Below are 13,214 nucleotides of genomic sequence, written 5' to 3' on the forward strand. Positions count from 1 at the left end.
ATCTACTCTTTCACCAATACCACACTGTCTTGATTACTGTAGCATTATAGTAATTTTTTTTCAAGGTTGGTGAATGGTTTTACTTTTGAAGTGAATTTATTTTTTTTCTTTTTTACTGTGTTCAAACACACGTAACATAAAATACACATAACCCCCAGCCCTGGTGCCACCGTTCTACTTTCTGTCCATGAATTGGACAATCTAAGACCCTCAGGTAACTGGATTCATGCAGTATTTGTCTTTCTGTGACTGGCTTATCTCACTGAGTGTGATGTCCTAAAGGTCCATCTATTGTAAAATGTCTGTCCTTTTTAAGTCTGAATAGTAACTTCGTTGTATGTATTTACAACATTTTCCTTATCTATTCATCCATCAGTGGACACTTGGGTTACTTCCATGTTTTATTTATCGTTAATAATACTGCTATGAACATGAGTGCACAAATGTCTCTTTCAGACCTTGCTTTCAGTTCTTTTGGGCCTACACCCAGAAGTGGAATGGCTAGGTCATATGGTAGTTCTTTAAAAAACTTTTTTAGAAACTGCTGTACTGTTTTGCATTGAATATCTTCTTCCTTCCTTTCACTTCCAACTTTTTTGTATCTTTGTATCTAAAGTGAGTCTCCTGTAGACAGCACGTGGTTGGATCGTGTGTTTGTCCATTCTGCCAATCTCTGTCTTTGATAGGAGTCTGAATAATATTTACCTATTTACAGTTAAAGTAATTGCTGATAAGGAGCAACTTCTTTCATTGTGCAGTTTGTTTTCCTTACACCTTATAGCTTTTTTTTTTTTTGGTCCTTCATTTCCTACATTACTGTCTTTTCTGGTTGATATTTCGTAGTAAAATATTTAACTTCCTTTCTCATTCCCTTTTGTGTATATTCTATAGCTATTTTCTTCGTGGTTGCCATGGGAATTACATTTACTGTCCTACAGGTAACAAACTCTGATTTGAATTGAGACCAACTTAACTTCAACAACATACAGGAACTCCGCTCCGTTGTAGTTCTGCCCCATCCTTCCAGTTGTTGATGTCACAGAATTACATCTCCATACACTGGGTTCCCCAGACATAAACTAATCATTAGTTTACATGCATTAACCTCTTAAATTATGTAGAAAACAAGAGTAGAAGTTACAAACCAAAGTTAAGTAATTCTGGCTTGTAGACTAATAATTTCTTTTCTTTAAATTTATTAATCTCTTAAATCGTGTAGAAAAAGTGCAGTTCAAATCATTCTTACAATAATACTAGCTTTTATAATTGCCATGCATTAATAACCTTTATTGAGATCTTTATTTCTCCACACAGCTTCAAGTTACTGTCTACTGGCCTTTCATTTCACCTGCCAGACTGCCTTGAGCACTTCTTGCAGGGCAGGTCTAGTGGTCACCAGCTTCCTCAGCTTTTGTTTACTTGAGAATGTCTTGATTTCTCCCTCACATTCAAAGGGCAGTTTTGCTGGATTGAAGATATTTGGTTGACAGTTGTTTTTTTTTAGCACTTTGAGTTGATTGGTTCACTGCCTTCTGGCTTCCATAGAAATGCCATCTCCTTCTGATGAGAAATCTGGTGGTTATCTTACTGAGGATCCCTTGTATATGATGATTCTCTTTTCTCTTGCAGTTTTCAAGATTCTCTTTGTCTTTTTGAAAGTTTGATTATAATGTGTCTTGGTGTGGATCTGTTTGAGTTCATATTACAGGCATACTTCAGAGATATTGCAGGTTTGGCTCCAGACCATGGCAATAGAGTGAATATCACAATAAAGAGAGTCACACAAATTTTTTGGTTTCCTGGTACATGTAAAAGTTATGTTTACACTATACTTCAGTCTATTAAGTGTGCAGTAAGTAGCATTATGTCTAAAAAAAAGTACAACCTTAAAAAAATACAAAACAAAAACAATAATTTTTGTCTTTGTAGTAACAATTTTACTACAGTAGTAAAATCAAAGAACAATGATCACAGATCATCGTAACAAATATAACAATAATAAAAAGTTTGAAATATTACAAGAGTTACCAAAATGTGACAAAGAGATGCAAATAGAGCAAATGCTCTTGGCAAAAATGGCCCTGATAGACTTGCTTGATGCAGGGTTTTCACACACTTCCAATCTGTAAAAAAACATAGCATCTGCAAAGTGCAACAAAAGAACGTTATGTCTGTGCTTGGATTTTGTTGGGGTCCTTGGGAGTTTATATTCATGTCTTTCATCAAATCTGGGAAGTTTTCAGCCATTATTCAGATATTCTCTCTGTTCCTTCTTCTCTGTCTTGTCCTTCTGGGTCTCCCACAGTGCATATGTTCGTCCACGTGACAGTGTCCTATGGGTCCATTTGTCTCTGTTCACTTTTTTCCCATCTTTTTCCTTCTGTTCCTCAGGTTGGATCACTTCCATTGTCCTATCTTCAAGTTTGCTCATTCTTTGCTATGCCTGCTCAAATCTGCCTTTGACTCCCTCTAGTGAAATTTTCATTGCCCTTGAATTTCTTTTTCATTTCTTTTTGGGTTTTCTCTCTCTTTATCGATATCTCCATTTTGTTCATACATTGTTTTCTTGACTTTCTCCACATCTTTCTTTAGTTCTTTGAGCATCTTTTTAGACAGTTGCTTTAAAGTCTTTGTCTAGTAGAACTACCGTCAGGTCTTTTTTGAGGACAGTCTCTGTTGATTAAGTTTTTTCCATTAAGTTGGCCATACTCTCCTGTTTTTGGTTTTGGTTTTTTTTTTTTGAACACTGGACATTTCAATCTAATAATGTGGTAACTCTGGAGATTGTCCCCCAGTGGTGGAGACTCTATAATAATAGTAATGGCATTGGAGTGAAACTCCTCAAGTACTGGAGCTCATTCAGCACACACACGCACACGCACACGCACACGCACATGCACACGCACACGCACACATGCCTAATTGGTCTCCTTCTGAGGATGGCAGGGTACTAGTTCATTGCCTTGAAATGTGGGTAAATAACAACAGGAATCAGTGCTTTCTTATAGGAACTTTTCCACCAGGTGAGCCAACTGGATCCAAAGAGCAGAAGCCTCTCCTTTTACATTTTATTCTAGGTAAAAGGTGAAAAAGAAGGATAGCCTGCTGCCTTCTGTACCCTCTAGTGCAGTAACAGGTACCTCTAGTGGGCATTAAGCATGAAGGGCTGTTGGCATCAGAGAAGAGCAGGACGTTGTACCTCTGGACGGAGGCAGGGCAGCGTTGCTGAGGGTCAGTGGAGCCTGAGCTGGGCTCTGTATGCAGGAGCCAGCGTCGTAGGACCCGCAGAGGGAAGGGGAGCAGGCTGGCCTGGACCCGAGTGTTCAGTCAGCAGCAGCAGAGCCAGCCTTTCAGCAGACACATTGGAGGAGGGGTGGGGAGGGCCTGGCGTGAAAAGTGACTTTACAGGCATGCCCAGAGTGGGCTCTGCTAAGGATGTACATCTGCACAGGGACGTACAACTGACAGTCCTGCTGCTTTACAAGCAGGGAAGGGCTGCAATGGGGTCGGGGCACATGCAGCATCTCCTAAGGGGTCTCACAGTTGTGCACAAGATATTTATCTTGTAGTAATTTCTAAGGTGTACATATGCTTGTGTGGCTTTCTATAACTATTTTATTTTACAGTTAAATTTTTGAAAAACCTCAAAAGTCACTTGAATTCATTATGTGGTTAAACTACTAATTTGTTACTTTGTTTTATCTGATTCCTTTTATATTTTACGGGTCACTCTTTTAAAGTTTGATATGATTTGGCTTTTTAATTATGTGAATCGTGTGATCTCAGAGTGAACAGTGTAAAAGAGGATGTACTCCCAGAGGTGTTGCTTCTAGTCCGTCCCTTCCCTTTCCCCTTCCTTCCTGGGGGTCGTGTCCCTCCCTACACACGCGCATACAGACACACATACTCACGCTCTCCCCACCTTGTTCTCCAGTAGCTGGTGTTACTTTGTTCCCAGTGTTGTGCACCTGGCTTTTTTCATTAGATGGTATATATCCTAGAGAGATTTATTTCTCAGTAGAAATGGAGGCCTTTCTCATCTCTTTTTCTTTTTCCTTTCTGTTTCTTTTTCATTCTTTCCTTTCTTTTCTTTTTTTTTTTTTCCACTGCTGCATGTGCTCCCCTGTATTCAGCTGATTCCCTGATTTTGTGTTCCCACTCCTTTGGTTATGATTAATAATGTTGCACAGTTGCCCTGTATGTATGTGTTTTGTACTTTGCTGTTGTGTGTGAGGATACGTTATAAGAAATGGTATGACAGCATGGGCAAAGAGTAAATGGATTTTTGTAATTTAATATGTTTTAGTTTAGCATTTGATGGGGTTGTGAGTATGACAGTAGCTCTTTTCAGGCTTTAACATTTTTGTTGTTTTTTTGTGTGTGTGGTACACGGGCCTCTCACCGCTGTGGCCTCTCCCACTGTGGAGCACAGGCTCCGGACGCGCAGGCTCAGCGGCCATGGCTCACGGGCCCAGCCGCTCCGCGGCATGTGGGATCCTCCCAGACCGGGGCACGAACCCGTGTCCCCTGCATCGGCAGGCGGACTCCCAACCACTGCGCCACCAGGGAAACCTCCAGGCTTTAACATGTTAGCTGTGCTTTTATTATTGAGCATATGTTTTATAGTGGTACATCCTATATTTTATTAGCAAAGTTATATCACAAACTCTTGGGTAGTTTTGTATATTTACTTATGATTGTGTTATTATCAAAAACATAAGCTAAAGGTAGAAATGATCAATGTAGTCTTTCTAAAATAAAGTAAACCTTTATTACTAGTAAACCTTAATAGTCTAGAACACCAACTAGGAGATAAGTGAATAAACAATTAATGACCTCTATCTTTTCAGCAGACTCATTTTGTGAGTCAAATAAATAGTACTTTTAAGGATTTTTATTAATGGGAATCTGTAGATAAATCATTCCTGTATCCCACTGTGCTGTGAATTGTGGCTTTAAAGTACCTGTAACTTAGAAGTTTTTCTGCTCTTATTCCAAGGTTCATGTTTTATTCGAACTGATCAACTGGATGGTGAAACTGACTGGAAGCTGAAAGTGGCAGTGAGCTGCACACAGAGGCTGCCGGCTCTGGGGGTGAGTGTTGCTGTCATTACTCCATCATTTACTGTAGTGGCCATTTCTGTGCAGTAAGTACAGTTCTGTTTATACCAACTAACTTAATTAATGCGTTGATAATGTTATAAAATAATTTCTTCATTACTAAATTCATTGAAAATTATGCCCACGTAATTTCTCTGGTGTCTTAGCACATAATTTTTTTGAGGTATAGTTTTAAATGTTCCTTTTGGCTTGACTCTTAGGTTTTCTTTCTTTTCTTTCTCTTTCCTTTTTGTTTCTATTTTTTAAACCCCCCTCATTTGAGTAAACTTTGAAATCGAGAACTCTTGGTGGGGTTAGCTACATCCATTTTTGGTAACTGACTGACTCCCAGGAGGCTGTTCATACACTGCTTTGGTAGAACTCACATGGGCTTAGCCCAGCCTTGGACACCAGCCTGTCCACTTCAGCTTCTCCCTTTGAAGGTGGAGATCCCTCTCTGGGGAGGGGGAAGTGAAGTGTTCCTGTGTGTCTCAGCAGAGTGAGAAGGGGAAAGACACCTTTAGACTTCTTGCTTGGCCTTTGCTGCCTGGGAAACGGGCAAGAGGTGGGACCAGAGGGCACAGTACTTACGGATTTCAGTGTTTTTAGTGATCTCTGAAACAGATCTCTCACGAGTGCTCAGAATCTCCTAAACTGCTATACATCTTTTTTGTTTGTTTTAAATCAAAATCACGGTTGTGGTCATTTGGTGTTTGTTTTGTGTTATACGTATGATTTATCTGAATGAGAGAAGCTTGCTTTATCTTACATGATTTGCTGATATTCACTGGAGAGTAAAGAAAGATTGAAGTGTGTCTTAAGAATGACCTTGGACCCAAGCAGTTGTTGGTTAAGGGAAAGGAAATTGAATCCTCTGGATTTGGTCACTTTCCTTAGATGGGTTGGATTTGATAGGAATAGCTACTGCACATAGCTTACAGTTAATTACTGTGAATAGCAGGAACCTTCCTTATTGTAAATATTGAACTTTTTGGAAACTAAATCTGTTTGACATGTGTAAGACTTGGCAGTATTTTGTTTCTTTAGGTATTTCCCATTGCCTGTACTTCAGGTGGTACCTAGGTTGAAACTCCTTCCCTGCTTAGGGTTTGCTGGGTTTCCTGGGTCTGTGGGTTCCTGGTTTCCTTCTCTTTTCCCTTCTCCTTTCTGCCCAGACCCCTCTCTCTGGGACACGAGCGACACGTGTGTTAGACTTGATGTTCCTGCGGGTGTCAAGCTTCTGCTGCTCTCTTCTCAGTCTTGTTCTCTTTCTGTGACTCAATTTTGACAGTTTCTGTTGCTCTGTCTTTTTTTTTTTTTAGCTGCACAGCTTTGGGGATTTTAGTTCCCTGACCAGGGATTGAACCTCAGCAGTGAGAGCACGGAGTCCTCACCACTGGAGCATCAGGGAATTCTCATTTTGCTCTGTCTTTAAATTCACTAATTTTATCTTGTGCAGTGTCTAGTCTTCTGTTAAGACCATCCAGCTAACTTTTTTATTCCAAATATTGTATTTTTAACCTCTGGAACCAGGTTCCACCTGGTCACCCATTTTTGTTATTGCTTGAATACTTTTCTTTCCTAATATGTTCATAGTTTCATTTAAATCTTTCAGCAGTTTATGACACTTCTTCTTCGTCTGTTAATGCCAGTGTCTCTGTTATTTGGGGTATGTTTCTTCTTTAAAAAATGTCCTCCTTGTTACAGGTCGCACTTTCCTCCTTCCTTGCACAGCTGGTAATTTTTAGTTGGATGCTGGATATTGTAAATACTATATTTTTTTCTTCCTTCAAAACCTATTGATCTTGATTCTCTTAGTTCAGTAACTTGTGGATAAACTTGATCTTTCCATGACTTGTTCTTAAACTTTGCTGGGGTGGGCCTAGAGTCCCCTTTATCATGGTGCTAATTTAATCCTACCACAAGGGCCTGCTCTTTGTGGGATAACCATGGACAGCCTCGATTGTTTTGAGGTGCCTCTAACTCTGGCTGGCCAGACTCCATGTCTCCCCAGCTCTGTTGTCATCCCTGGGGCTGGTCTGGAGAGAGCTCTCTGCTCACACTCTACCAGGCATCACTTCACCCCGATCAGGTGCGCGGTAGCTGTGGGCACACTCAGGGAGCACCGCATAGCTGTGGGGCACACTCAGGGAGCACTCCGTAGCTGTGGGCACACTCGGAGCACTTCATAGCTGTGGGCACACTCCGGGAGCACTGTGTAGATGTGGTCACACTCAGGGAGCACTGCATAGCTGTGGAGCACACTCAGGGAGCACTACTTAAATGTGGAGCACACTCAGGGAGTACTGAATATCTGTGGGCACACTAAGGGAGCACTGCGTAGCTGTGGTCACACTCAGGGAGCACTGCGTAGCTGTGGAGCACACTCAGGGAGCACTGCAGGGCGCTGCCACTCCTTTCCTCTTTGTTCTCTTCCCGCTTCCCTGGTCTCTGCTCTGTCCCTGAGCAGAAAGGCCTCCTTCCTCTGCTTGGCTTCCCCCAGCCCCGCGATATAGAACCTCCCCTTACGCAGGAAGCCGGCCTCACCTGGGGCTCACATCTGCGTTCTCTTCTCCCAAGGGTCACAGTCTTGGGATTCTGCCAGAAGCACTGTGTCCTGTGTCTGGAAACGGCCGTCTCATGTGTTTTGTTCATTTTACAGTGTTTGTAGTGGGAGGGCAAGTCTCATACCAGTTACAGTGACACAGCTTGTGAAAGTCCTTGATTAATTCTCAGTGAGAAATATGTGTCTTGTGCACTAACTGAGCTACATGATACTTCAAATTAAAATTAAAAGGTGGTCCATTGAGCATAACATTTTAAGAAGACCAAAGCAGCGGGTCTTTGTTACTGGAGGATTTGCTTACTTTAGGGACGTGCATGCTGGGAGGACACGGCGCTCCCTGGGCCATGTTACCTCTGCCCTGGAGGGCACTTGGCACCACTGTCCTCTTCCCTCACAGCTTCTTTCACATTTCGGGCTAACCATCCCGCTCCTCAGCACTCATTCTTTCAAAAAAAGAGAGTTCCTGATTATAATAGTAATATGTGCATTGAAAATGATAAAGATGATGAGAAGCACTCTAATTTTCCTGCTTCGCAGTGGCTGCCATTCACGTTCGGGCACAGACCCTCCTGACGGTACCTTTCCTTGGCCCTCCCCTCGCCATACACACACCTGCACGCTTGGGTGAAGCTGTACGTACTTCTTTTCCTGTGAGGGTGTTTATTCAAAAGTATGTTTGGGGGCTTCTCTGGTGGCGCAGTGGTTGGGAGTCCACCTGCCGATGCAGGGGACATGGGTTCGTGCCCCGGTCCGGGAAGATCCCGCGTACTGCGGAGCGGCTGGGCCCGTGAGCCATTGGCCGCTGAGCCTGCGCGTCCGGAGCCTGTGCTCCGCAACGGGGGAGGCCACAACAGTGAGAGGCCCATGTACCGTAAAAAAAAAAAAAAAAAAAAAAAAGTATGTTTGGGGGCTTCCCTGGTGGTGCAGTGGTTGGGAGTCCGCCCGCCGATGCAGGGGACACGGGTTCGTGCCCCGGTCCGGGAAGATCCCGCGTACTGCGGAGCAACTGGGCCCGTGGGCCATGGCCGCTGAGCCTGCGCGTCCGGAGCCTGTGCTCCGCAACGGGAGAGGCCACAACAGTGAGAGGCCCACGTACCACAAAAAAAAAAAAAAAAAAGAAAAGTATGTTTGGGGTTTATCTTTCTATGTTAGAAAATGTGTATCTCTGTAAGTACTCTATTAGCCGCGTGGTATTTGACAAATTATAACTTCGGTAACCAGCCTGATATTGGTGAATATGAAAGTTAATACTTTTAATGTTTTATAAATAGTAATAGAGATCAACAAATAGGCATATTTTAAGGATTTTGATTCTTTTGCCAGAATGCTCTCTAGAAGACTGCAGTGACTTGTACATCTCCTGTAGGTTAACTAAAGTCAGTTGACCTGTCAGCCGTCTCCAATCTGATGACTGAGAAAATGGCATCCCCTTTAAATTTGCATTTAATCTTTTTGTGAGGTTGGAGATTTCTTATCTAAAAAAGTATACTTCTCCTATTTTTATTTTATAAGTTTCATTCATTTGTTTTAATCTCTTCTAAATATTTTCATTTATAGTTTCTGTTGTCCGTATAAAAGTTTAGCATCCTTATATAAGGTGACCTAACAGTAATTTTAAAATAGTCTTTAAAATAGTTACTTATGTAATGTGATAGAAGTGCTATTTATTACTATGGTGACGATCATATTACAATACATAAATGCATCAAACTGACGTGTACACCTTAAATTTACACAATGTTATATGTCAAGTATATTTCAATAAAAATATTTTTAAAAAAATAAATAGTTACTGCTTTTGGTTTTATGCTTAGACCATTTCCACCCCATGACTGTGTTTTAAATGGTTCTTTAAAATCACCCCTGCTTTACGCGTGAACTCTCCAGTCGAGCTAGCGTTTGTTTGGAGTCGAGCTCTGAGGAGGAAATCAAACGTAAAACAACCTGCTGGCTGGTCGCAGCAGTACCGTTTGCTGAATAGCTCACTGTTTTAGCACAATTTTAAAATTGCCCTGGGAGGTTCCAGTTTTAAACTCTCGCCCTCAGTGTATGAGTGTGCAGGGTTCTCCAAACCTTTGCCGAGCGAGTACATGTCGCAAACCTATTCCCCCAGCCTGTTTCCTGACTTTTCGCTTTAAAATACCTTTTGCCATATAACTTTTTAAGGTAAATATTAAAATTAAAATTAACTTTTGTTTAGGTAAATATTTATACGTTTTCCTTTTTGTTTGTGGATTTTGTGTTGTGCCAGAAGGCTGTTCCCCCACCAGTGTTCATTTCTCATCTTAACCCCTGTCAGTGTTTGTCAGCGGGTAGTCTAAAAGTGAGAGGCTGGTCATTAGCACTTACTGTCTTGTACTTATTAAAATATTCCCTGCACGTAGACCCATAGAGAAGAAAGTTCAGTCCCGTCACAAAACCTGTGTGGCTGAAAGACAGTTTTATGAGTGAGGTCGAGTAAGTTCTTGTTATTACAGCCTGCAGCTGTAATAACAAGCCGGAGTTTCCTCTGCCCAGGCCCCTCCTCCCTGCTCTTTCCAGCCTCCCTCAGACTCCCAGTGTTTTCTGTTTGCTCTTCCTTCTTTCGCGTGGTGAGATAAAGCTGTGCCGTCGCCTTGTCACTGAAGACACCCAGCTTGCAGTTCTCATGCTACTTGTTAAAATGGTTAGTTTTCATCCTGAGACAGTCGTGGAGCCTGTTGACTTTCTAACGTGCTTTGGGCCTGTCGCTGGGCGCCCGCTGCTCTTGTGCAGTTGCCTTTTTCCTCCTCTGTGTGCTTTCTCGTTTTTCTAGCCTGCGTCCTCAAGTGGTCTCTCCAGGATTGAAGGGGGCGGAAAGGTCACGAACCCCAAGCGACCGGAGGGTTTCTGTTTGCCATCAGGCTTGGAGGCCGCACCTCGAAGTCTGTCCCTTTGCACCTCACTTCCAGCAGTCACAGGTGCTCCAGGGGACACTGGGAAGCAGTTGCACAGACTAATCCTTTGTAGCAGATTTAATTCGCTGAGAGTGTTAGAAAAGAAATGCATTGTTAAGATACTACATTAGAATTTTTCTGAAAGAAAAGCCAAACAATGAGTATGTGGTATGGGATGGCATTACCTGGATTCCAGGAGAGTGGGTCAGCTGTGACAGAGGCTAGTGTCGGGGAGGGGCGTGCAGAGGACTGCTAGAAATGTCCACCCCTTGGTCGTGGTGGTGTCGTCGGTGTGTGCTTGATTCAAATGCAGAACATTGTACACTTTGCACGCATAATTTATTGCTTGTAAATATCTTAAGAAAGTATTTAAAATTCCACTATGATGTTATCTATATTTTTGAATATTCCCTTTGCTGTGATCACAGGAGGTACATTCTATTATATTCAATATTATAAGGATGTTTTCCTCATTTTTATTAGCAACAGATATGTATAAATTGAAAATACTTAGAAAGTTAGAGTATGCAATTCATACAGTGCTACTTTTAAAATTTTATGGTTGATACACTTTGATAGAGAGTGTGTTAAGCATTTGGGTGAAGTAACTGGAAAATGAGAACGTTTTAAGTTTTGATATGCTCATAAAACCAAAAGGCAATATATTTTAGAAAAAAGGAAATTCAGCTGAATTTGTGATTCGTCCATCAATTTATTTATTTATTTATAATATTTATTTATTTATTTTTGGCTGCCTTGGATCTCCGTTGCTGCACACGGGCTTTCTCTAGTTGCGGCGAGCGTGGGCTACTCTTCGTCATGGTGCACGGTCTTCTCATTGCAGTGGCTTCTCTTGTTGCAGAGCACGGGCTCTCGGTGCCCAGGCTTCAGTTGTTGTGGCACGCGGGCTCAGTAGTTGTGGCACACGGGCTCTAGAGCGCAGGCTCAGTAGTTGCGGTGCACGGGCTTAGTTGCTCTGCAGCATGTGGGATCTTCCCGGACCAGGGCTCAAACCCGTGTGCCCTGCATTGGCAGGCGGATTCTTAACCACTGTGCCACCAGGGAAGCCCCATCCATCAATTTAAATTTGTAGCTTCATATAATTTGACATATTAGGTATAGACTTTTTTTCACAGGAAAGAAAGCTCTAATTTCATTATGGACATAGGCAAGGCAATTTGGTTTTTCATCAAATAGCTTATGCTGTCCATAACTGTCACTCATTTTGACTTTTCTGTCTCTAATGTGATGGACCTGGGGAGCGTTTGGTGACATTCGCTGTTTGTTGCATCATCAGTGGAGCATTGTGTCCACAGTGACACCAAGAATGAATAAACCTGCAGTCCTTAGAGCTCTTTTTAAAGAACTGAGGACGCCACCAAGAATAAGCTCTCTAATTCTGTTGTGTCCAGAGCACCTAATGTGATCACAGAATTGAAATTTAGTTGGAGCAGTGCTGCTGATCCAGTCCTGTGACGGCAGGTCCGGCTTCTTGCTGTCGCGGACATGGAGACGTGTGGGAATGTGTTTCTGCTCTTGTGATCAGGCAGATTTATTAACAACAGTGAGGGCACAGTAATTTTCAATAAATCATGATTCACTGATGTATTTCAAAAGATCCATATAGCAGTAAACAATACCATTTATATTTAATTAGTTTTATTGAACGAAAGGCAATTTTATTTGTAATGAACCACATGTTATGATTAAGGATGTATTTTAATAACCTTTAAGTAATGCAAACAAATGTTGCCCTTGACCTAGTAGCAGAGGCTTTCCTACATTATTGAAAACTTCAGAATGATTTTTAAATTATCGTGAAAAGCTTCGAATGGCATTCTCATTATTGTGCCATTTTTCAGTCATTTGATGTCTAATGTACTAGATGAAATGCAGTCCTCTGAACATTCATGTACACGTGGAAATATGGGGGCTGCTGCTAGGCGGTTCTTTATTTCCATGTATCAAAAGATAGTCTGTTATAGGAGAACTTCATTTTCTGAAAATGACTGTGACGGTGTAGGACTTAAATGATGAGTGATCCTCCAGCTTGCCTCGTCCCAGGAGTCGGTTGGCTGTCTTTTCACAAGTCTAAAATTATTACGCAATGCATTTCTTCTTGTGTAAACTAGCCTGGCTTAATTAACTTGAACATAAATTTTTATTAGTTAACATATAATCTAAGCTGCAGAAGCAGACCCACTGTGGTGAGCTGGTGTGTTCACCCTTCATCCAGTGCAGCTTCTCTGTTCTTCAGAACTTTGAAAACTAACCTGCGCGTATTTTGCAGCCCCACCTGAAGGCATGTGAGTGAGCTTCCCCAGGCTTGTCGAGCTCTCAGAGAACTCTCAGGGCAGGCTGCGGGGGAGCTGCCCCTCTGCCCCACTGGCGTTCTCAGCTGGCAGGTGCTGTCCTCAGCCCCAGGGCTCTGTGTGGCAGTTGCTGTGTAGGCAGTGGCCGCCCTCGCAGCCTGGAGTCACAGCTCCCCTGCTGCGTCTGGAACTCAGTAGTGGCCGTGGTGTTTTCTGCGGAGGATCATTCTGAGGGTGATGTTTGGAGGTTCAGGCATGAGCTCAAAGCTTCCTAAGGCCTTGGGAGCACTGCATTCCATGTGTGAAGCCCCCTTCTGCTCT

The 13,214-nt window shown here is 42.4% G+C and overlaps 1 protein-coding gene across 4 annotated transcripts in view; it reads left to right on the forward strand.

The window, feature by feature from the left end:
* ATP9B (ATPase phospholipid transporting 9B (putative)) overlaps positions 1-13,214 on the forward strand; it is a 208,748-nt gene that overhangs the window by 66,439 nt on the left and 129,095 nt on the right. For all 4 annotated transcript variants that reach the window (XM_060118550.1, XM_060118553.1, XM_060118551.1 and 1 more), the window contains one exon: positions 5,000-5,094. In XM_060118550.1, the coding sequence (XP_059974533.1) occupies positions 5,000-5,094 (95 nt within the window). The remainder of the gene's footprint in view (positions 1-4,999; positions 5,095-13,214) is intronic.

Source organism: Mesoplodon densirostris, chromosome 15 (assembly GCF_025265405.1).
Source record: "Mesoplodon densirostris isolate mMesDen1 chromosome 15, mMesDen1 primary haplotype, whole genome shotgun sequence".
Classification (NCBI taxonomy): Eukaryota; Metazoa; Chordata; class Mammalia; order Artiodactyla; family Ziphiidae; genus Mesoplodon; species Mesoplodon densirostris.